Source organism: Falco rusticolus, chromosome 1, assembly GCF_015220075.1.
Source record: "Falco rusticolus isolate bFalRus1 chromosome 1, bFalRus1.pri, whole genome shotgun sequence".
Classification (NCBI taxonomy): Eukaryota; Metazoa; Chordata; class Aves; order Falconiformes; family Falconidae; genus Falco; species Falco rusticolus.
In genome coordinates, this window is record NC_051187.1 from 70,478,112 (window position 1) to 70,502,847 (window position 24,736).

The following is a 24,736-nucleotide window of genomic DNA, read 5'->3' on the forward strand; positions in this document are numbered from 1 at the left end:
CCTTTGCTGGTTTAGCTAATGGATTAGTGAGCCACAAGCTCTTCTTAATTTAGTGTACTGGTATGGGAGTCTAGTTTATTTCTTTTCTAGCAGCTGGTACTTTTTTCAGTCTACAATACTTTCTAGGTAAAGCCAGATAGTTCCTTGTAAGTAGTAGGAAGTGTGTGTTTTAAACAGAGACTCTTGTCAGATGCTAAGTAAAGAAATATTGTCTCTAATAAAAGTGCCTCCTTAAATGGATTTGCATAAGAGTGGCTGGAAAAGCTCTCAGATGTTGGGAAGCAATTTTTCCTTCTCCCCCTGGAATTTCATTAACAGCTTTCTATAAGCTACCAGTGTCCTCATCTGTATACCTATTTGCAGTTCAGAGTTTTGAAGTTGGGGGAGGACCAGAGGTCCTCCAGTCAAGCAAGATAGAAAGTGAAAATGTGAAATGTATTTGTATTTTTTTTTTCTTGTTAATTTCAAGTTTATTTACATATAGTAAACAGCAGAAAAGAGAGAAATGGAGACCAGGTTGCTCAGAGAGGTTATGCAGTTTACATCCTTGGGGGTCTGCAAGACCCAACCTGATCAGGCCCTGAGAAGCCTGCTGGGACCTCAGAGCTGGCCGTGCCTTGAGCAGGAGGCTGGACTGGAGACCTCCCATCATCCTTTCCCACCTGAGTTGCCCTGTGAATCTATACAAAAAATTAAGAACTCTTCAAAATGTCAAAATATTCAGGTGACTGTGAGTGAAGGTATCAGGGTTGTAACTCCTCTGGTGTTTAGGAGGGAATGGTATGACCTCTGGTACTTTGACTAAATCTATGCTGTTCTTAATAACTATGGGGAAAGGATATTAAAGCAGGGCAAAACTGTGTCATCATCACTTAAAATTCTCTGCAAATAATTGGGCTGACCCTGAGAGTTAGTTGCTTTGGGTCTATACAGAGCTCTGTACTTTCTGCTGTTTGTGGGATGGAGGACAGAGAAAGAAGAAAAGGTCAGTTTTGTGGTGGACATGTCTCTTTCCTTGGAGAGCTGCTTATAAATTAAGTTTTACTCCTCATCATCTTAATGCCTCTGGGGAAAAACTGGGATTGGCTCTGCATTCTTAAGAACCATAAGCAAATTTATGTGGTAACTAGATGGCATAAAGTGCAAGCAGACCAATAAATAAATACATAAATAAAAGCCGCATGGTAATGAAACATGAAAGAGATGGCAATAGGTAGCTTTGAGGGAAAAAGAGTGTACATTTACAAAACTTAGCTTCCTACTTCTTTTAGTGTTCCCATTAGTGGCATCCTGCTAATGGGAAATGATAAATATTTAATATCTGACATTTCTATAATGCCTGTGTAGTGCAGTAAAGATTAAATATTTTACAGTGCATTTCGATTTAAAAGAATGAAAGCACTTTTAGACCGTTACGGGGGAAGCTGTCTGCGAACCTTGTATTTAGATTGAATATTATTTTCAGCTATAATAGACTCTTGCAACGTGTTTGCAGCAAGCTAGGTATGAAAGTCCCAATATCCAAGCAGTGCCTCTTGTTCATGCTCTGGGAACCTGCTGAGCTGTGGCAAGCTCCCTGTTGCACTTCCCAAATTAAGCAGGCATGCCGAAACTACTGAGCAGTTTCCACAGCCGTGATAGTCTTGATTTTCATTAAGACTTGCTAGTGTTATCTGAGAGGTGATGCAAGGTCTTATGCATACAGACTGTTTTGGTGCATTCCCACAAAGGAGTGCAATAAAAGCAAGAAGTGCCTATTCCATCTCTGTCCTTTCCTGACTTTTTCTTTTCTTTCCTCCTGAAGGCTGGTGGTCTTCATTCCTGTAGGAAATTTACTGAAAAAATCCACCATTAGTTTAATATAGCCAATTGTTTTGGTGTACAATACAAATTGTATAAGGACAATAATTTAATTCCTTTCTTTTACTGGAATATCTGTGCTTCTGTTAACATTGGAGCTGATTTATATGGATTGCATATGTTCTGTAATAATTGCTAGCCAGTGTCCATTTGTGAAGATAACGTTGTGTGACTGTTAGAGTTACTGCTATCAGTCTGATGCACTTTGCTTGACTTGAAGCCCATAGCAGTTCCCTGAAATAAGCTGGATGAGTAATGTAGATTGCAGACTTAAGCACTGGAGGAATACTTAGGTCCACACTCATTTGATTCAAATGAGAAGAAAACTACTTCCAGGCATTCCTTGACCTTTTGGTGATATCTGAGTGAATCTGCAGATGCAACCAAGGTATTACGAGTTTTTTGTAATTACTTAGTGATTGACTGTATATTGCTGCTTATCTAATTAAAAGATAGGCAATAAATGAATGTGTGTTTTCCTTGTACATTTGTTTCATCTTGATAAAATAGGTCGTTAACAAATGATCTTCTTAACTGAAAGGAATGGTACAGCATTTTAACTGTACCACGTATACATGCAGATACATAATTGACACATGACTGCAGCTTCTGTGAATGTTTAGTCGTAGCACATGGATACGTTTGTTTGCTTTCTTAAAATCGGAATAGAGCTGAATGAGTATACAAGTCTTATTTTCTTTGTATCATAGCTAGAATGGAGGCTATTGGGAAGGAGACACTGTTAATGTTCTTAACGCCAAGATGTATCTATTACCATGATTAAGCATCTCAGAAATATTAGTACCATGATTTGAAAATAAAATACATGTAGGGCAAAGCTTAGGAATTACATTTTTTGTTTTAAAACAGGAAAAGGCTGACAGTGAGAGGATGCCTACTGCTGCTTTATGGGTTTGACTCATGGCTTCAGTTTTGCTGTATGGGTGATGTGTTAATGCCTCTCTTGACATGTTTATTAGCTTACTCTTTCTACTGCCATAAAAAAAAAAAAAAGTTGGTGTTTTAAATAAGGGCCTGCCTCTTTCTGTTGGCACTAGAATGCATCTGGATTTTTATAAGGTACTTTAAATAGTATTTAATATTTTATCAGTTTCTTTTTCACCTCTTGTGTATTCAGTTTCACTGTTCGTTTTGTTTTTTTTCCCCTAACCTTGTTTGTTTTATTCACTCACCACAGAGCTGATAAAGCAGATGATGAGGATGATGAAGATCTAATGGTGAATAAAACATGGGTTCTTGCACCAAAGATTCATGGTGGGGATGTAACTCACATACTGGACTCCTTACTTCAAGGATATGACAATAAGCTTCGGCCAGATATTGGAGGTAAGCCCATAAAATAATTCAGTAAATAGAAGATGTCAACCAGAGATGGTGTGCATTTAGTTAAAGATGGTAAAAATCTGCAAGCAAATTATAACAGCAATAAAATGCAACAGTGTTCTGGAGCTGGTGAAAAGAATGGTATATGGCAGAGTAGATCTTTTAATGTTTTATATACAATCTATTTTTCTTATGTAAAGTATTGCTTTTTGGGGACAGTGGGCAATCTAGAATAAATAATTTAAAAGCAATTATATAGTTTGCTTTGTTTAACTAAGATCTTCTGACAGAAAGAATTGTAGATATAAACCAGCCATGGTTATTTAGAAGTCTGATCTTGAGTCTGTAGGAGTTTATTAGAGAATTATTCCTAGATATTTTTACTCTTACTGTAGAAAATGGATTGTAAGTGTGTATTTTGAGCAAACTGAACTCAGTCTGGTTCTCGTCTTTCCTTAGCTCAGATTTTGAAAAAAAATGATAAGAATCTAAAAATGGAATTTAGGACTATACCTTTTCTAGAGGAATATAGGAAGGAAGACTGCATTATTGTAGATTCAACTTCGCAGCTAGTAGGAAGGCAATTTTTTCTTTCAATAGTCAAAGCATCAATTTGTATAAATATTAAGTGTAAATATTTGGAAGAATCTTGTGTTGAAAACATGGAATACATGAAACCTTGCCAGCTTTTGTCTACCACGTGCATGCTGGATCAAACTAGGAAAAATACTTCATATTCTCTGAGTTTGTTTCCTGACCTGTGAAGGGAGAGGTGGAGGACATAACTATTTGTTAAATACTTGGCATTCCCTATCAAAGGAATGCCACTGAAAGTCTGTGAGCTGCTTATACAATAAAGAATACAATAATCTAGACTTGTTTCATTTATGTAGAACAGAGATGCAATCTCAAACTAAGTACGTTCTTTTGAAAGCTTCTGACAAATTGTTTTCTTCCCCAAATTTCTTAGTTTATTTTATTGTTGACTGTTACCCTGAAGGTGTTGAAAAGCAATTTCTCTTTCACTGTCATAATCACATGTGAATCTCATGAAGTTTTTTGTAAGTCTTTGCCTTCATGTTCATTAAATTGAATTACTGCAAACATTTAGACAAAAAGAAAGATCTTCCAGCATATTTTTCCCTAAATTCTCAGTGTATAAGAGATGTATAGCATTACTTTTTTTGTCCCTCTGACTGCTTGATACAAAAACAGCAAAGTAATTATTAGAGAATAAACTGTCTCCACTAGGATTTCTTCTAATGATTAGCTGGTGGGTGGGGGTGAAAGAAGAGAGAATTTTGTTTCTCTTCTCTCCCCGTAAAACTTAGAAATAAATGGTGAGAAAAATAGAGGAAGATGAGTTCATGCTGACACATCAGATGGATTTAGATGAGCATGGAAGAATTTTGGTGTAATTCCTACTTTCACATTTCTGGTTATGTGCTGAGTCTTGGTAGGGCAAGAACTCTGTCTGTGAGTTAACTCAATGTACAGCTTTTTGGAATCCAAATATTAGTTCCTGAAAGAAGGAACTTGGTTCAAGTTTCTTTCACATAAATGCCCCCTTTCTTTTTATTCTTTGTTCTCTTGATGCAATACTTCTGTACCAATTGACCTTTACTGTCTGGGATCTGCCTCCATCCAATATATTAAAACATAAGGTTCATGAATAATCACCCAGAGTGATGAGAACAGGAAAGATTTGGAAGTATTCATTTTGTTGCCAGAAGAACAAACGTTAAGACTGACTCTCTTCTGTATGGAGGGGAAGGTGCAGGCTTCTGCCACAAGGCAGAGATTTTGGACAACACAAGGTGAAATTTCCAGCTTCAGGTGAAGACATCATATGCTGTCCAGTTGCTTGGGAACTGCAGCAGATATTCAACAGAGAGAAAAACAGAACTGGGCTGTAGTTCATTCACTTTAGTCTGCTTCAATTACATGGATAAAATCTGGTGTCAGAATCCACATCTTCAGAGTATACGTCAGTACTTTTACAAAAAGGTTGTTGAACTGAAATTCTAATTATCTTTCAAAGCAATAATGTCTCACAGAACATTTTTACTATTGAATTACAAATCTCAGTTATAATAGCAACGTTCTTTTGTTTAGAACCTGGACTTTTTGGGTTTGAATACCAGAGCAGAATTTTCTTTTCTTCCCGATGTCGGCACAGAATTTCAGCACCTCAGAGTGAGATAAGGGGTTTCATTGTTAAACATGGAGTTAGTCGAGGGAGATGATGAAGGAGAGCCAAATGAAAATTGAAACACCAGAGGCAATACTGAAATTTAATAGGAGAAAACCACACTCATTTTCTGTTTGTCTCATTCAAATATCCACAGGTTGTAGTGATTTCTTAACTGCTACCCTTACTAGTCTTTAATTCAATTTATGTAGTATACTTTGAGGTGTTTGGAGCGTAAAGAAACTAGTATTAAGGTAACTTCTGCTCAGTATGAAGTAATAGCAGTTACCAGATGAAGTCTCTTATCTGTAGTATAAATACCATTAATTACAATCTTGGAATATTCATATATTAATCAAGCAGTACTCTCACTGCTTGGTACTGTTACTGTTTGGCTACCTGATTTTATAACCACACTGTTTTAGCTTCAGTCTTGCATCAATCTAGCTGTTGTTTTTCAACTTCCTGTTTTTAAAGGAAAGAATTCTGGTGGCACACTCTTACATGTTAGAGATGCTGATATATTAATATTAGCTTATCAAAGTATAGCATATTTTTTTCCAGCTGTCTTATGCCCAGTGTCATGTATTATATGGCTGAAACAACTGATCAGTCTGAAAGTCTAATTAAAAATAGGGAATAATCATCACATATCTATAATTCCAATGAAGTGTTTTCAATCAACGGTTTGAGGAAAGTCATTACTGATAGAGTTTTTAAGAATAGTGAGGATGATTGCTCATGGAGGTAGAGAACTGAATACCTAGAGAAATTTGGATAGTTGTAATTGCCCTATAAGCAGGGCATGTGTCAATAATTGCATCTTCACGCACTAATGTGAAAAGTCACGTACTCAGGGATATAAAAGATACATGAATAAAAAGTGGACTTTCAAGAGACTAATAGAAGCACTTATTCCAAAAAGATAAGGATATTAGGATGATATTTTATCAAACAGGTACTCTTAGTGTAACACTGATGAAAAGTTGATATAGACAGGAAAGGAATAAGCCTGAATAAGCAGGAAAATAGCAAGTAAAGGTAGAAAGGTATGTATTCTGAGCTGAAGAATATTTTATAAGAATTGAAGAAATTGAAATACAAGAGCAAGATGCAGAAGAGCATATGCAGTGAATGTTACAGGTACTGGATGCGTGCACCGCATAGAAAATGATGGAAATAATAAAAGTGGTATGGTAGGAGTATTTGCTAAAGAAGGGTTTCTTTTAAATAAGAAGGTAAAAAGAAGCATGGAGAACAGGGCTGTGCTTTCATCAAAATCACTTTGAAAAAATTCTTCAGAGATGGAGCTGGAAGCCTGCTGTAGACACTTGAGGCCGAATTTTCAATATAGATAGCTGTATAGGTAATGCTCTTAGATAACTGATTGTTGGAAATGTATTATTTCATTAAAAACTATTACAAATTGAAGGCTTCTTTTATTTCTGAATGTGGTAGTTGTCTAATTTACTTGCTGAATAACTCCAAGAAGAGATGCTTCTTTAGGCAATTAATGAGGTGTTATAAAAAACATGCTCAAAGAAAATAAGCCTGGATGAAATTATCAAGAGTGGTCTTAGTTTAAATTAAATAGCATGATAAGTAGTAATAAAAAAAAGGTGATATATCGTAGACCTTCATTCCAAAGTGGTGAATTCTGGTAAACTACAGGAGGTGGTTAGTGAATTTAGATGGACTAACACGCTATTGGGTAATGCTGAGAATTGTAGTAATGAAAATGGAGCAATATTAAGCAATAAAAAGTGCAATGTTCTGCACTTTTACAATAATGATAATAATTTCTGTCAGGAGAGGGGGGTTTACAAACTGAGAATAACTGATAAGGAGAGCTTTTCAGTGTAGCAGGCAGAGATATTTCAAATATCAAAATATGAAAATTAGGCCTGGATAAATACAGGCCCCAAAAGAGGCACTTCTGATAGCGAGAGCAATTACTAAAGTAGTTTTTCAATGACTGAGGTAGATTTTTATCACTATGATTTTTCTGATCAAGAGTAAACATTTTTCAAAATACAGATTTTGCTCAATCTGGGGTTCAGAATATACCTGTGTGTTGAGTCTGGGTGGCAGGGTTTGGTAGCCGGGGGGCTACAATGGTGGCTTCTGTGAGACGCTGCCAGCAGCTGCCCCTGTGCCCGATGGAGCCAGTGCCAGTGCTCCGGGACGGACCCGCCGCTGGCCGAGCCCGAGCCCATCGGTGACGGTGGTAGCGCCTCTGGGACAGCGTATGTAGAGATGGGGGAAAGCTGCTGCACAACAGCAACTGCAGCCAAAGTGGGGAGGAGGCTGTGTGAGAGCAACAGCCCTGCAGCCCCCGGGTCAGGGCAGGAGGGGCAGGGGGGCTCCAGGCGCCAGAGCAGGGGTTCCCCCCCAGCCCATGCTGAAGCCCACGGTGGGGCAGGCTGTGCCCCTCGGCCCATGGAGGCTGACGGTGGGGCAGATACCCACCTGCAGCCCGGGGAGGGACCCACACCAGAGCAGGTGGGTGCCTGAAGGAGGCTGTGACCCCGTGGGAAGCCTGTGCTGGAGCAGAGGCCTGGCAGGGCCTGTCATCCATGGAGAGAGGAGCCCAGGCTGGAGCAGGGTTGCTGGCAGGGCTTGTGACCTGTGGGGGACCCACGCTGGAGCTGCCTGTTCCTGAAGGACTGTACCCCGTGGGAGGGACTACCCGCACTGCAGCAGTTTGTGAAGAACTGCAGCCTGTGGGAAGGACTCCTGTGGGAAAAGTTCACGGAGAACTGTCTGCTGTGGGAGGGACCCCATGCTGGAGCTGGGGCAGAGTGTGAGGAGCCTCCCCATGAGGAGGAAGGGGCAGCAGAGACAGCGTGTGAGGGACTGACCACAGCCCCTGTTCCCTGTCCCTCTGTGCCGCTGGGGGGGGAGAAGGTAGAGAAAATCAGAGTGAAGTTAAGCCCGGGAAGAAAGGAGGGGTGAGGGGAAGGTGTTTTTAAGATTTGGCTTCATTTTCTGATTACCCTACTCTGATTTGATTGGCAATAAATTGATTTTCCCCAAGTTGAGCCTGTTTTGCCCATGACAGTAATTGCCAAGTGATCTCCTTGCCCTTATCTCAGCCCATGAGCCCTTCATGGTATTTTCTGTCCAGCTGAGGAGGGGAGTGATCGAGCAGCTTTGGTGGGCACCTGGCATCCAGTCAAGGTCAACCCACCACAGCCTGGGGGTTATGCAGCAGCATCCCTTACTTCTAGCAGTGGTCCATGCCTGCTGAGAGTTGTCTTTCCAGGTCTTGCTCTTTGTTGTGAAGGTCATTCTTGCTCTTGAATTCCAGGCACAAGAGTAATTCGCTATATTTATTTCTGGGACAAGCTGGTCCTTAGCTATGTGCTTGTGTTATGATGCTCAGTACCAGTCAAACCTTTTGAACCAGAAGAAAAGTTTAGTCTGATGAAGAAAAAGTGTCAAAGCAGGAAACCAGAAAGTGTGAATAGATCCCTCTGAATCAGCTAAGCAAACAGGTTCCCTGTGTGCTTCAGTTTCCTTAGGAGCTGATGAACTAGTCCCTGGGGGCAGCTGGCCCTTGGTGCTCTTCTCTCTCTCTCTGTTGAGTATGCAAACTAGTGTCCTCTCTTTTTCTTTTTTACTCTAGCCTGGCTCATATTGTCTTTCAGTGTAAATTCTTAAGGTGTGCAAGCCCTTTCTCCCCATCCATAGAAGATTGTGTAAGTTTACAGTGCTGTTTTGCACTTCACACAGGATGTGTTAAATAGCCTTCTTCCTACTTGTAGTGTTTTCAAGGCTGATACCAAATTTTTGAAGTAAAATGAGAAGCATTCACAGTAGAAAAATCTTCACAAGCCATCTTCTGCTGTTAGCTCTTTGTGGAGTAAATTATATGGATGTCAAATCAGTATCAAGAATGTATTTTCCTCCAGTGTTTGTAATTTTCATGGACTCGTATCACTTCTAGTTCAAGAACACAAGAAGAATGAATTCTTTCCCTAATTCACAGAAGTACTTCGCTCTGTGCCATACAGAAGAATTAAGGTAACAAAACAGCCTTTTCCAATCTTTTTGAATTGGATCTCTTTCTCTGGATCATTTGGGTCAATTAAAATAATTTCAACAGAGGCAGATTTTCACACTCTTCACGGGCTCTTAATAGGTCTAATAATCTTACTCAGAGCAGTATGGAAAAGGCAAATTGAACTCCGTGGCACATTACAGGAGAGCCCTTGTGGCAGATCAAGTATTGCTCACTGCAAGCTGGAATTTCATAAAATTGACACAGCCCCCATTAAAAACTGGCTTGCTGACAGATCTCGAAATTTAGTTGTTAGTAAGGAAATATCAGTGGCTGGGCTGTCTATAGTGGAGTCTCATAGGAAAGTCTTGATCAAGAATAATGATACTTTGAATTATTTCAGCAATTAATTTTTGTAGTAAAGTTGGCAGATGACACAAAGACTGTTGGAAAGGGAGAGGCTGTATCTGCAGAGTAATCAGCTCCTTCAGTAGAACCGGAGATACAAAAGAAAAGGAAGTAGCGGGGAGGAAGCCTGTGGGTCATATTTCAAGGAGAGAGATTCTGCATAGTAAAGCAGTGATTTAGGGGACAATGTAGATATTTTGTGTAGTATAAGATCTTATCTATGCAACCCCTGAGCACTGTCCTGAAAGAAGTTCCTTTTTGAAAATCAACACAAAATCTGGAAATGTTCAGGCAGCACTGACAACACTTACAAAAATTTCCAGTTCTGGTGTCCACATTTCAAGATGGATCTGGAAACAACGGAGCAAGTTTATGGATTAAATCTGAACAGATTATCTGTAGGTTGCATTTACAGTATGTGGTATGAGCCGTTCAGCATACTGAAGGCAAGTTTCAGAGGTGACCTTAATCACTGCATGTAGGTGCTTGTGTCTGAAGAAAAGGTTTGATATATGGCTAGGCAGTACCGGAAGCTGGTCAAATACTTGAGCCTTAGAACAAAACAAGGTTTCCTAACACTAAGAAGAATTAAACATTTCCTGCTAATATGGGTAAAAAGTATTTGGTTCGGCATTGCTTGACTGATGAGGCAAGATGCACTTTGATCCACCTTCTTGTGTTCTAGTCTAGCAGTGGGGTTGCTGTTACATAGACAAATAGGGTTGTAAAATTAAAGGATATCTGTCTGCGAGATGTGGCATATGTAAAATATATTATAGAGATGTGTAAATACACATATGTATTATTTTTCTTTTTTTCTGTGGATATGAGTTTTTATCCCCAGCCCCCTTCCTTTATGAGTTCTGCAGATACTGAAAACATCTGCAGCTCAGGAAGTACATTTTTTCTTCAGGAAATAAATTGGTTTCCAGAGTCTGTTTAAACTTTCTGTGAAGCATGCTGGGGACAGGATGGTGATCAAGTGGCTGTGCTCTGTGGTTATACAGAAAATCCTTTGTGCAGCCTCACTGGCGTGTCTTGCTGCCAGGGTCAGGGTCAGACAAGTAACAAGATTTGGAATCTGGGAGAATTTCCTCCCAGGCAAGATTGGCAGGGAAAAAGTATCTTAGCATATTTAGGCAATGTATCTTGCCTGTCATTGCAGCTGGCAAGGATGTTAATGATATCATGTTTCTTTTAGTGTGTCTGTTGGAGTTCTAGGTTTTTGAGATTTGAAAAAATCCTCTTAAGATTTTAGGTTTGTTACAGAGCACTTGGACAATCTCTGATCTGCAGTATAAAGAAATAAAATCTGATGACCTAGGGTCCCTCTCTTACGAAATCAAAGTGTCTTTTTGTTTGTACCTTCCTCCTTTTCCATCTGCAGATGGACAGACATGTTTCATTTTAATGTGCCAGAACATGAAAGACCGACCAGCACAGCTTTATTATTAACCTTCTTAATTTCACTGGGGACTGGGGACTAAGACATATGTCCCCTTGTGTCCCTATTCTGGCTGTCCAGTACAGGCTAGAAGAAAATACTTGGTAAACTGATGAAACTAAAATGTATCCTGGCCTCTTCTGTTTGTACCTTTTCCCCCTATAAACCAGATAGAAGGAAAAAAACCTGAATTATCAGTGCCCCTTGTACTTCAGATGTGACTCTCATGGGAAGTCACTTAGATTTTGTGCCATCCTGTAAGTGCACAAAGTAAGAAAGTACATTCTGTGGGAGAAAAACAACTAGTTTTTTTGACTGCCTAGTGAGATTTGTTTCCCTGTGTTTTTAAAAAAGAGTAAGTTTGGAAATGTTTAACTTTTAAATGAGATTTCAATTTGGTGTTTGAAGTGGTGTGTTAATCAAGCTGATGAATGGACATTAGCAATCCTTAGGTGTGCTATAGTTGCATGAATTGAAGAAATAGGTGGCGAAAAGTTACTTTACTTTTGTTACACATTTTTGGTAGGAATTGACAGCACTACATGTTGATTCCTTATAGCTGATAAATACATCTCTCAGACCTCATGTTTGTATGAGCAATTTTTTCAAACTTTTTTTTTCTTTTTATGATTAAGTTTTATGTAGGAAGACAGTTTTGGGTTTGGTTTGGTTTGGTGTTTTTTTTCCTTCCATTACGTTTTCCACCTTTTATATCTATCTTAAATCTGTTAACAAATCACAGATGAGGACTGCAATACAATGTAAAAAAATTATGTTGATAGTTCTAACAATTCTTATGGAATAAGGGAGCCAAATTATATATGAATGAACAAACCAGGGATTTAATTACTCTGAATCTAATAAAAGAATATCAGATTTGTTGTTGTTTTAGTAAATAGGTTAAATTACATTAACAATGTACAGAGTTAATTAAATGTGTAATTATTATGGTTACTGTTTTGTTTAGTGAGAACTACGGTAATTGAAACAGATGTCTATGTTAACAGCATTGGCCCAGTTGACCCAATCAATATGGTAAGTTCTGATTACTGACAGAAAACATCTGAATGATGCTATGGTGTAATATTATGAAATAATTCTAATCTCATTGAAATAAGTTTCTTTTTTCTTACTGTGTATTCTTATGCTATTAGATATGATTGTGGTTATTGCAGGAATGTTTAGACTATTCGGAATTGTAAGTTTTACAATACATTTCTTCTTTAAAAAAAAGATGAGGCTACACAGAGGATGTCATATCAGGTCCTCATTTCGTTAGTGTTGAACATTTTCACTATATTTGTTTATAACTGGTTTATCTCTGGCCCAGTATAATTTCCTGGAGCTACTCTTCGGAGGTTAAGAATAATAACAATTGACCTAGCAGTTCAGTGCAATGATTTATTATTGTTATTCAAATTCATAGAAAAATTTGAAAGTAACCCTTTTGACCTCCTTTTTCGATGTCTTACTTAGTCTTACAGGTCTTCTTCAATGTGTGTGTGTGTATGTGTGGACGCATAGCTGGTTTCTTCAGAAGTTAAGCAGTGCATCTCATCTAGTTTCTGGTAGACCTGTTGAGATCTGGCCTATCTGTATGTTACTGACACTGAAGTAACAGTGCTTACAAGGAAGTTGAGTCTGTGGCCTTTTCTTAAACTCCTTAGATTTTCTGTCATGATGTACATTGTACGAAATGTTGATGTTGGAGGTGTTAGAAAGGCCTTGTTGCATGATTCCTCCTGGGGACCACTGCCCAGGACTAAGACTAGGACTGGTCCTTGGGCAGGTTTGTGTTCAGCACCCTCCTGCCTTTTTCCTTTTCCTCCCCCCTACAGAACTGACGACAGTATTGAATTTGCATGGCAGAGAAGCGTTCAGTCTGAGGCTGGAGTGTGCCAGTGCAGGGGGCTTCTGAGCATTTGATGAAAATACAGCAATTCTAGATTATTATTATTAAGGATCTTGTGGTTTACGTGCATGTCATCATGCTTGGGTGTGGAATACTGACTTTCAGAGGTGGAAAGCCAAGCAGGAAAAGCAGTGTTACTTAAATACTATGGATAAAGATGCCAAAAGTAAATGATGCAGATCTGTGGCAAAAGAAATTCATTCCAGGATAATGGTCTAACAAGCTTAGAGTTGCCATTACCTGGGGCTGTGGCAGGGAAGTCCACGTCTCAGGCCAGGGCTATGTGTGAGGAAATGCATGCAAGAGCAGAAGAGTGATGGGGTGGGGCAAGCTTATCAGTTTCAGTGTCCAGCATAAGTGGTGTCTTTGGTTTTGTCTGTCTTTCTACTGCAGCCTTTCTCTTTTGCTTCTCAGCATCCTATCCTTTTCTGAGGGAACTTACTGTGGGAGCAAAATGTGTGGACAGGCAGCTACGTGTAAGGAGGATATAGCAAATGGTAGAGGCTTCCTTTTCCAGTAACTAATGTAAATCCTTTAGCCTGTGGCCAGTAGGTATTGCATACGCTGGAACTGAAAATGAGAAATGCTTACAGCTTCAGTTTTCCAGTTTTAAAGAACCAGCATGTGGCTGGCTTTGCAGGGTAGCCCTGCCCCATTTCCCATGCCCTGTTCTTGTCTGTGCAACCCCTGGGAAATCTCCCCTCTGCTGTGTACCATCGGGCTATTTCATGTTACTCATGTTACTCCCCACATCTGCTAGTGCTGTCCTAGAGCTGGGTGCTGATGCTCTTGTCATGGCACTAAAAAAAGCCAGTCAGACTGGCTCGTAGTCCATGGTAAGGATAGTACCATGCTGGAAAGGCATATTACTTCATCAGAGAGCAGGATCCTGATAGTTATAATCTGTATCAACTGAATGTTTATGCCTCTAACCTTCTGTTTTCTGTTTTTAAAAAAAGAAAGAGAACAATGAAGCATACCATCAAAGGGTAATAAGGTAAATGTCATTAAGACATACAACTTTAAGAACGATTCTATGTTTTTTAAAAATAAACAGAGAACTACTTAGAAATTCATATTGTAGTCTAAAGGCACTACGGCCATAAAACAGCATTTGCTTTCACTGGGCTTGGACTGCAGGAACCTAGATCATGTGAGCATCTAGCATCACTACAAAGATCAAATGTTTGTGAAAATACACACACACACACACACACACACACACACACACCCAAATATGCAAATAGTTTGGTTAAGGTTTCCAAAACAGAGGTCCTTAATCTGGGGAAAAAAAAAAATAGAAAAAAAATTATTTACAGGTTTGACCCTGTAAGATCTCTTTATGTGAGCTGTTGGTTTCATTAGGAAGGCTCTTTCCCTGGAGTCAGTATTGTTTGAGATTTTTTAACTAATAACCCAAAACTTGCCTCCATTTCAAGGGCTGTCCTTAGCTGTTCATTTGATCGCTTAATGTGAGAACACATACCTGTGATTTCCCCATTGCATTACTCATTTGCCAGATACGTTCCTTCACTCTGGCAAGTGATGTCCTTTAACTGTTTAGTTTGAATACAATATGGCATGATTTAGAGGGCATTTTTTCTAACAGTGATGCTGAAGCAACGTATCAAGGGAGTATGTTTGTCTGAAAGATTCAGAGAACATCTATTATGAGAGGAAATGGATTTATTTTTATGATTCAGTCTATTTTCCTCTTGCTATCTGATAGACTTTCACTTTCATAAAGGGAATGCTTTAAGTGTATGTATGACATTCATTAGAATTTGTTTTTGAAGGCTGTTGTGTTTTGGCTTTCACTAACAAAGATCTACACACAATTCTGGACGGTATAGACATGCCATGCTTAAGAGATGTTTTTCTACAGCGTGTGATCTCTTTAAGCAACTGCAACCTGAGCAAACATTTTTAACAAGCATCTGGATCAGTGGAGTGTTTAGGCTTCTAATACTCATTAAGTCTAAAGATTTTTGAATCTGTCTTTTAGAGCTAACCTGTGCTATGCATTGTGCAACAATCATGTGAAATGCAGCTAAGTGCATTTTTATGGGCAAAGACTTGATCCTCAATAGCTCTGCAGTGGTCTAGGGATTTCTTAGCAGAATTTAGACACGTGATGAATATTTAGAGCCTGGTTTTTCTCTATGTGGAAGCTCATTCAGTTGAGCGCTTAATGTGGATACACTAGGCTTTTACTGCCTTTCTCTTTCCTTTCAGACTAGGGCCAAGATGAAAAAATGCCACTCTGGTGGTACAAGTAGCAGAGTGCGGTATACAGTCCCTGTGTAGAAATGCATGTTGATCCATGTTGCCTTTGGGGCTCATTAGCTTTCTCTGCCCTCTATTCAGCCCCCAAATCCTGTGTGCTCATATATACATAAGGTTTGGTTACTAGTGCCCCAAGGGGAGAACCACACCAGTGCCACAGATTTTGTGGTTTAAGAAGATTGTGTGAGTGTGCAATTCAATGGGTTGGGAAGGGCATGGCAGCCCTCCAAGACATTTTTAGCTTCCATTATATAAGAGAATACCCGATCTTGTAATTTCTGTTTGATCAAAACTCTCATGACAATAAAAGACTGCTACATCAAATGAGAGCAATTTTTGGAGAAGTAATACAGGAGCAGTTCCTTAAGTGAGCAGCAGTATTGCATTATTGCATAAAAAATGAAGAGCGATTAGAGAAGTTTATACTTTCCCTGTCCTTAATGCCTATTGAATCAAGTTTCATATAGTAAATAGTGGAGCAATGCTTAAGTAACAAAAATGGGGAAAGGGTTAGAAAAAGGCAGATAATTTTTGTAGAGATGCATAGATGTCATTACTGATAGATTAAAAACTAGCCAAAAGAAAATGCTCTACTTGTCAGTCTATAGCTGTCTGTGTATAAGTGTGTACATGTATAAATATGTAAGTTTACAGAAACTAAATTACATTTTGAATTTCCTTTGATTTTTCAGGTGTTTCTAAGTCATGATTTGACATCTTGAAATATTATGATATTGCTATTTTAGTGTGTTTGAGGGCTACAGATTTTTTTCTTCCCTTGCTGTGGATGCATATGATGCTCTCTATTCAGATTTTGTATTTATTAATGGAACTCAGTATTAGAAGCTCCAGACTGAAAATTCCAGGATAAATTTCTAGAACTGCACTTCACGGAAGCAGTTCAGTTTCCTTGTTATTTTCCAATATTTCTGTCTCTTCTGTGGACGATTTAGCTTTGTTGCATGATCTTTTCTAGTTATCCATTGATGACTACTGCGACCACAAGCTGAAAGCCATACTTTGAAGCCTAGCACTCTTATTTTTAACAAGAGAACTAAATCACTGAACAGATCAGATAACTCACAGAATATGCAATGTGATGCTGTGGTACACAGACTGCATGGTCTGGAGACTGTTAGGATACAATATTACCTGTCATATTGTACGATTTGTGACATTTTGTAGAATGTGCTGATGGTGAATTTTAAGTATCCTTTGACTTCTAAATTCCACTGCATTCTCAAGTTGAAGTAAATAGCAGCAGATTTATTTCTTTTTTTTTAAGGTATTCAGTGTGATCAGTATCCTAATGCAGATTGCTCAGTTTCATTGTAATTTTGGAGGATGCTTCATGGTCAGCTGTGTCACTGTACTTACTCTACTAGTCACTACATTTGTATTGAAGGCTTGAAGGTTTTGTACTTATACTTTACAGTGACAGGTAATTTACATTAAGCACATTAGAATGTAAGTAATCACGACCCAAAGACATGTTATCTCAAGCTATCTTGAAATCCAGTACTCAAAGATGCACACCCTTTGTGTGCATTATGCTGTAAATCAGTGTATTTTTAACTCCGTTTTTGAGTGATACTAAATGTTTTGTTACTGAACAAATAGTAACTAGCATAAAGGAAAGATGAGGCTTAGAAAGAGGCAGAAGAAGATACTGGAATTAGGAAGCCCCTCATCCTTGTGATACCTAGGCATGTACTTTAGTTTACATGGGTGAACCATGTCACATTGACTTAAGGATTTAACAAATACAATAGGAAAAAATCCAAAGTAAGAAGTGTATAAAAGGAAAGATATGAACTCTCTCTCTCTGCCTCCCTGTCTGTGTGTTACAGAGAGCTGTGTGTCTAAGTGAATGTATTTCCATACAAGAAGCATAAACACAATAAATCACAGTGCTATCCAAATTCTGCAGTGTATAGTAGTATTACAAGACTGGGTGAACACTGCTTGAAAAGGCTTGTCGTGGTTTGTGAACTCCATTTGAAGCTCTTCCTGGAGGTTGGAATTGCTTTCATGTTTGAAGAACACCATTTTGAGGAGGACCATTGTCTCTATGAGCTTTATGATGACAGACTGAAAAGAAGAGCATGAGGGATGCACTTCTGCCCATATTTGGAATTTATGAGGTTTCCTAAGGTTGTGTGCTTTCAGCATCCAAGCACTGGAAATTTTTGGAGAGTCAAGCGTGTGCATTTTATGCAAAATGGTTCAATTCTCTTTCAAATAGCAGGAATATTTGTTCATAAATCAGGACAGAAGTACCAAGTTGTCTTTGAATATTACCTGATTCTTATTGTATGGCAACTTCTTTGGAGTAAGCTAGAATAACAAATTTCTTCCCAACTTACTCTTTTTATTTTGGTTAGGAAAGACAGATTCCCATCATTTTGGTGCCTGTCAGCACTGCAAGTGATCAGTTAATTGACTGTTACTTAGATGAGTGTTTATTTACAGCAGCTGTGTAAATATTCCTTTAGTAGGCTGAAGCATTTTTTTTTCTTTGTTATGAAATATATTTAAGTGTCAAAACCCATATGCATGTTGGTATTTCTTATTTCACCAGCTCTAGGAACTTGAGTAATACTTCACAAGCACAAGTCCATGAATGGTCTGTTGTTTTCTGGAAAAAAAATAGCTTAAATTGATTAGTCTGGCTCTTGCAGACAGCTATTGCAAGATAGCTCTAAATTTGCACTGTTTGGTTTCAGAAGAATTGGCCAAGTACAGGCAATATTCTGCTCATACAGGCTCAGCACAGCAGTTCCTTTGTCGATCCCAGTCTCTGTGATCATTCTGAAGGGAATGGTGAAGGGTGAGGGGAAAAAGGCAGCCATTGTATGACAGACAAATGTTGCAGTAGCTTTCTGAAACCAAACCAGCCCCCACTTTAGACAGCATTCAATACTTGTCCCATTTTCAGCTGCAGTTTACTGATTGCCCCTTAGTAGATATGAAGTCAAGACAGGCATTTAAGGTTCTACACAAGACTCCAGAAAAATCTGTGCTCTGTGCTGTAAAATATGGCCTGATTTCTGTGTGCCGTTTAGCAATGCTGTAATCTAAGGCTGCAGTCTTTTTATGCTGCGGTGTATTCATAAATCACAGAATGATCAGGGTGGAAGGGACCTCTGGAGATCATCTAGTCCAAACCTCTGCTAAAACAGGTTTGCCTACAGCAGGTTGCTCAGGACCATGTCCAGTCGGGTTTTGAATGCCTCCAGAGAAGGAGATTGCACAATCTCTCTGGGCAGCCTGCGCCAGTGCTCTGTCACCTGCAAAGTAAAGACATTTTTCCTCATATTCAGATGGAACTTCTTGTGTTGCAGTTTGTGCCCATTGCCCCTTGTCCTGTTACTGGGCACCACTGAAAAGAGCATTTTATGCAAACCTCTTGGTACTCACCCTGAAGATATTTGTATGCATCAATAAGATCCCCTCTCAGTCTTCTCCAGGCTAAGCAGGCCCAGCTCTCTCAGCCTTTCCTCATCAGGGAGATTCTCCAATCTCCCAATCATCTGAAGACTAGTTCATGCTTTAAAAGATGCTGGTTTTGTATAGGACTGTGGTATCACTTAAGCCACAGTTGGCATGGTTTCATTATTAATAATATTAAAAATCTACTTTGACTTCACTCCCCTGACTTCAGTAGAGTGTGCCAGCATACTGGTTGGAAATCCAGTTTGTATCATCTCAAATTCGTAGCATCCACAGCCAGAGAAATAACCAAACTGCCTTTGAAGTATCTGTGATTTCAGGTGTTAATGCTCTGTATTTGCATAAGGCAAATTTGTTAAAGAAATAGCAGAAGTGCTGAGCTGTGGACATGGTTGGGGTAGAAGGCAATTCTGAAAACTGTCTTCCTTTTTATCTGTTGTCACTCTGCCAGTGTGTTGTTGTGAGAAAGTCCCTTAATTTTTTGTGTTCCCAGTACTTCATTTAAGTGGATGTAAATGTACTTCTTAAAGCTCTTCCTTTAGTACCTCTGTACATGATGTCTTCCATGGTCACCTTGTCTTCTTCTGCTCTAAACTACTTCTTGGCAGTTTCGTACACAAATTCAGCAACCTTTCTGTGCCAGTTGTCTGATATTCCCTGTGTCTCCTTTTGCCCAATCTAAAATACTGCCTTGTGTCCCTCATATCTCTTCACAGGGGTTTAGTTAGATCAATGTGTCTAAATCATAGCTTTAAATCTTCACACTTTTCATCCCTTCTGCACTCTCAGTTGCTGTGGATAATCACTACTCTGTACATCACTGAGGCCTGAAATCCATTTTTCTATGACACGATGGGTCTTAGGACCAGGAGTAAGGTCTCAGTTGTGTTCTTGCAAATTCTGAGTGAAAAAGGGTTTGGTTTTTTTTTTTTTTGGTTTTTTAATCCATCCATCTCTTGTCCAGACTGCTATTGTTACGGTAACATATTTTTGTAACCTTTCCATTTGCAGCCTTGCTCCAATCATACCATCTAGAGATGTGCGACAGAGAGAATTTTCCACTATTTCTACTGAGTCATTTCTTGCTCAGGTTCTTCCTCTGTGTTCTCTTTCATCGGACCTCACACAAAACCAGTTTCCTTTCACTTTCAAGGCACTTCAAAGCCTATCCCCAGCCATTTATAGTTGTTTTTTTTCCCCAGGAGGCCACTTCCTATCTCAGATCTCACTAGTTTCTGCTCCTGTCCTTTCAACTTTTCATAATACTTTCTCCCAAGCTGCTCTTTATGCTTGAAAGAAACTTGCCATAAATGTCTGCAAAGCTGCTTCATTGCTTCTCATCGTGCTCCTATATAAACATTTTTTCTTTCTTTTCTTTCTGTGGAGGTTACAAAATATCACAAACAATTATAGTTTTGTTGTGCAAAAATCAGTACATGTAATTCTGACTGTTTTTGGGTACTTTGTTTTGTGTTGCTTGTGCCCCTGTTATCTTTCCAAATCTTGTCTTTTATGTTAAATTAAAATCATGAGCTCCTTGCAGAGGATGTGTATCCCATATACGCAGTATTGAGTGCCTGCACAATTCGGTTGTGATCTGAGATGATCTAAGCCAAGGATAATGTTAATATAAGTACTACATAGTACTGCACTATTCACTAGTGCTAAAGCTAACCCAAACAGTTAACTCCTGCTTTTCCCTCAAAAAACTGTACAGACTGCTTGACAGCTCTGTCATACAGCTTACTGTTACTTCCAATGCCTTAATATTCTCCCCAAACACCTTCTGTCCACTTCTGCTGCAGTTGTCTACCTTGTGTTTGCCGATGAGACAAGCTATGTTTAGTTCTTTGGCTTGTACCTCTCATCTTTGTGTCAAATAGATGATAAATATTTCGAAGAACATTACACACCTGTTCTTTCTTATAAATTCCTAATCTGCCTGTCAATGTGGAAATTTGTGATGCTGCCTTCCAGTTGTGGGAATAATTCTGCTGGCCCAGATTTGAACTGGGTTTCAGGCAAAAAGGCAGGGGTTGTGCTTTGATTGTTACAACAGTTTGTAACAGCTTGTTGCAGTAGAAACTGGCCTTGGCAATGGCTCCTACATTGCAGGTTTGCATTGCCTCCTTCACTGCTGTGCTCCTGAGGAAAGCTGCTGTCATTTACTGGCCCCTACGATGGCTGGTGGCAGGACCTGTGCTGACACTGCAAAACCTCATCCTCTGTTAAAAGCTGGGCAGCTACAGGAACAGGATTTTTCTGCTCACAGTGCATGCTGTGGGAAGTTCACTTTACAAGGCAGGGGAACGGTCTGGAGTAGCAGACCTGCATTTCTTGCAGTAGTACCTCCAGGCTGTTTACCAGGGAAGTGGACCTGCTCCTGGGAAGTGTTGCCCTATTCCTTATTAGTAGAGGTGACAGCGCTGACAAAATAGCTATTAAGAAATGCAGTGTGCTTTTGCTAGCAAGTGAATGTAAATTCCCTGCCTGATGATCTTGGCCTTCATTATTTTTATTCTGTTGCGTGATTTTAAATTTTGTCAAGTCTCATATATTCTGGATGGTATTTCAGTCTAAACCACTTTTTGTTGGACTGTTTTGGAGTTTGTCATTCACTGGCATACAGTAAGTGCTGCATAAGATTTCACCTTTTTGAATAACAGTAGTGTCTCTATTTTAGAAGGTTACCCCCACAGAGGGTTATGTCCTTGGGGGCAGTAAGTAAACAGAAACTCTTTTAGGAAGTTCTTAACAGTTGTCCATGCTCTTATTTCTTCAGTGCAGCAGATGATTGATATTTGGAATTGCATGACTGCCTCATCAACCAGAAAGCTAAACTGAAAGAAGGTCTGTATTTCATGTAGGATCATGTATCTTACAGGAGCTGCAGGGTAGAAACCAAACCCAGATAAGTCTCCTTGCCATCAGTGTTGGGATTTTGAAGCATTGCAGGAAAAGTATGGAAATGAAAGAGCAAACAGTAACCGTGCAATTAATCTTGCTTTAAAAACAGTCACACCTTACTGAATGGTGAAGTATTGTGTTCCAGACTTCATAGCTTGTTTATAAAAGGGAACTGTAGAAAACTGTGTATGCTTGAGTAATGTGCAGCTTTGCCACTCAGGTTGTTTGTGGGACCAATTTTGACTGCTTGAGCCTCTCTAGTTACATGAAGGTAGTTGTAGCTGCTGAATTTAGAAAGTACAGTTAGCGGAGTTGATAAATCACTATTGACAACCTCAAAGCTGAACCCTTAATCCATACCAGTATTCACTCCTGGGTTTTTAATATATAGATATATATTTATGTCTTGATTTAATTTTTTTTTTCCTGAGTTGTCTTCTCTGTTTTTTCTGTAGTTCAGTGTTTGTTTATGACTGGCAGCAGCTGAAATGTTCAAGTTGCAATTCAAAAGCAAAATAAAACCTTTTGTATAATTTTCAGTGTGTGGATGTATATAGCTGATATGTATATCCTCTACTTCCTCTCCTTATGCTCTCTTCAAATGGCCAAAATACAAGCTGATCAAATAAAAGAAGAGATTTTGCTGAAGTGCTTTAGTTACTTCTCTAGCTAATCTTTTCACTATTGGCAAGATTTTAATTATAGTTTCTAATCTACAAAGCATTGAAATAAATCTTGCCTTTTATTCATATTGTTGTTTGCATCTGTCACTTTGCATGTTCAAAATAAGGACTGCATAGGCACAGATGCCAAATTATGATGTGAAGAGTGATAGATTTTTTTCTGTATTGTGACTATGTAGGTCTCACTGTACTCCCTCACCTTCTGTAGATACAATTTGCCATATTTCCACTTACCCTGTGCATATGTTTTCATAGCATCCTCCAGTGTGATTATCTGTACAATTATAACAATCTGACTGGGTAAAAGGCTCTGGGAGCAGATGCTGTGCACTTCTGTTCCATATATTTCCTGCAGCTCCCACCTCTTCCACAGCTGCAGTACCATTAGTGTAATATTACAGGTACCTGTCAGAACCATTGTGATTTGTTGGTTCTTTTAGATCTCACCCTAAGGTTACTTGGTTTGGATTGCTCTAGTGAGTAAACTAAAATGATTTCCCAAAACAAGAAATTTTACTTTTGCTTCAGTCCTAGCCGTGGGGATCAAGCTCTGAAACCATTGCTGGCCCTGAGGCAGCTCAAAAGCCTTTTTAAAAGGCTTTTAAAGTAATCCACGAGGGAAAGCAACCACATTTTAGACATTTTGTTAAGTGTAGTTATACATCAAGGATAGGTTAAGTATTATAATAAATTGCTTAATAGCCTCTTATTGATGTGCAGACATATTTGGGTGAGGGAAAAGGTAAAGGTTACAAGTATTTATTGGCAGCACACTGGCAAGACGAAGATAAATTGGCTAATGCTTGATGCTTTATTTGGTGTTTACCTCTTAGGAAAGCATGTGGTCACCAGTTTTGTCTATGACTTTTTTGTTGTTTAAACCTCTTAATCAGCATACTAAACTGAGTCTTTGATATTAAATCACGTCTCTTAATGTCAAAGCATACAGGTTGGTAGAATGCTTTCTTTAGTTTCCCATTCTTTTTGTTTTCTGAAAAGTTCCCTGACTGCCTCATGTTGAGTTCCAGTTTAAGGAATCAGAAAGCTGGATAGAATGAAGAAACGTAAGGAAAAATATCTTGAAGCTGAGATAACTGAATAAGGTGAAGTCATGTCACACTTGGTAATTGAACTGAGTTCAGGGGCTCCCTATGAAACAGATTTCTGAATTAGCTTGTTGCACTCCAGAAAACTCCAGGTGCCCTTCAGGTGAAATTTTGAATCTGGGAGAGAAGTGGGGTGGGTTTCTAAGCAAATACTACATGACAAGAGTATGCTTTTATTCATTTTTCTCTGACATTCACTGGTAATGAACTGTACTGCAGGCTTGTAGTTTGCTAACAGTTTTCAGTTCTGAGTTCGGTTTTGGGGCTTTTTATTGCTTTTATGTTTGGCCCTGGAAAGTGAGGCCATTTTTTTCCTGTTCTCAAACAAAATGTGTTGCATTTAACATAATCCAGCCAACAATTTAGCTACTCATTGCTTGACTTCTCCACATTTTTTACTGTGGAGTATCAAATCAATTGTGATGCTGCCAGACAAAATATCCAAGAAAAATGTTTTTCCTGCTTTGTGAGATTTTCCCCATTCTTATTGATATTAAGTTGGAATTCGTGGGATGTGATTTGCACTGAGAAACAATTGCGTAGGATGGTATCTGCCTCCCTTTCTTTTACAGTTTTCCAATAAACCCCCCAATCTGCGGGCCCGTTTTCATGTCTGACTGTAATTGAACTATGCATGACAACAAAACTGATGTTGAGGATTCAATCTATTCCCATACACTAGCTGTTCCTACTTTATTTGAAGTAAATGTTTTTCTTTTTATTAAATGATTTTCTTTCAGACTATACACCTGCTTGTCAATATTCAGTTTGTTCATTGCCTGGCCCTTTAATGGTAATCTCTGATTAGTCACCCTGTTCCCAGCCTTTGGAGTTTGTTACGATCTTTTAGAGAGGAAAGAGAGGGAGGAGGATTGCATTTATCTGTAAATAATTAGGCAGGTGGGCTCTCTATGCCAGCTGTGCAAAAAAGAGTTCATTGATCTAATCAAATGCCAAATATGAGCTAACGTGTACCATGGTTATTGAACCCTGCGAGGCTAAATATGAATAAGCATGCATTTTGCTATAGCTGTGACTAACGCAGCCATAGATTGATGCCATTTTATTCTGCATGGCTATTTTATCATTAGTTTCTTTTGAAAGAGAGAGTAGTAAACCAATTTCTATGGTTACGGAGT

The 24,736-nt window shown here is 38.9% G+C and overlaps 1 protein-coding gene across 1 annotated transcript in view; it reads left to right on the plus strand.

Annotated features, from left to right (window-relative positions):
• The window catches only part of GABRG1 (gamma-aminobutyric acid type A receptor subunit gamma1), a 58,380-nt gene that overhangs the window by 13,993 nt on the left and 19,651 nt on the right, over nt 1-24,736 (plus strand). Inside the window, exons 2-3 of the mRNA XM_037383918.1 lie at nt 3,059-3,207; nt 12,218-12,285. Of these exons, the coding sequence (XP_037239815.1) occupies nt 3,059-3,207; nt 12,218-12,285 (217 nt within the window). The remainder of the gene's footprint in view (nt 1-3,058; nt 3,208-12,217; nt 12,286-24,736) is intronic.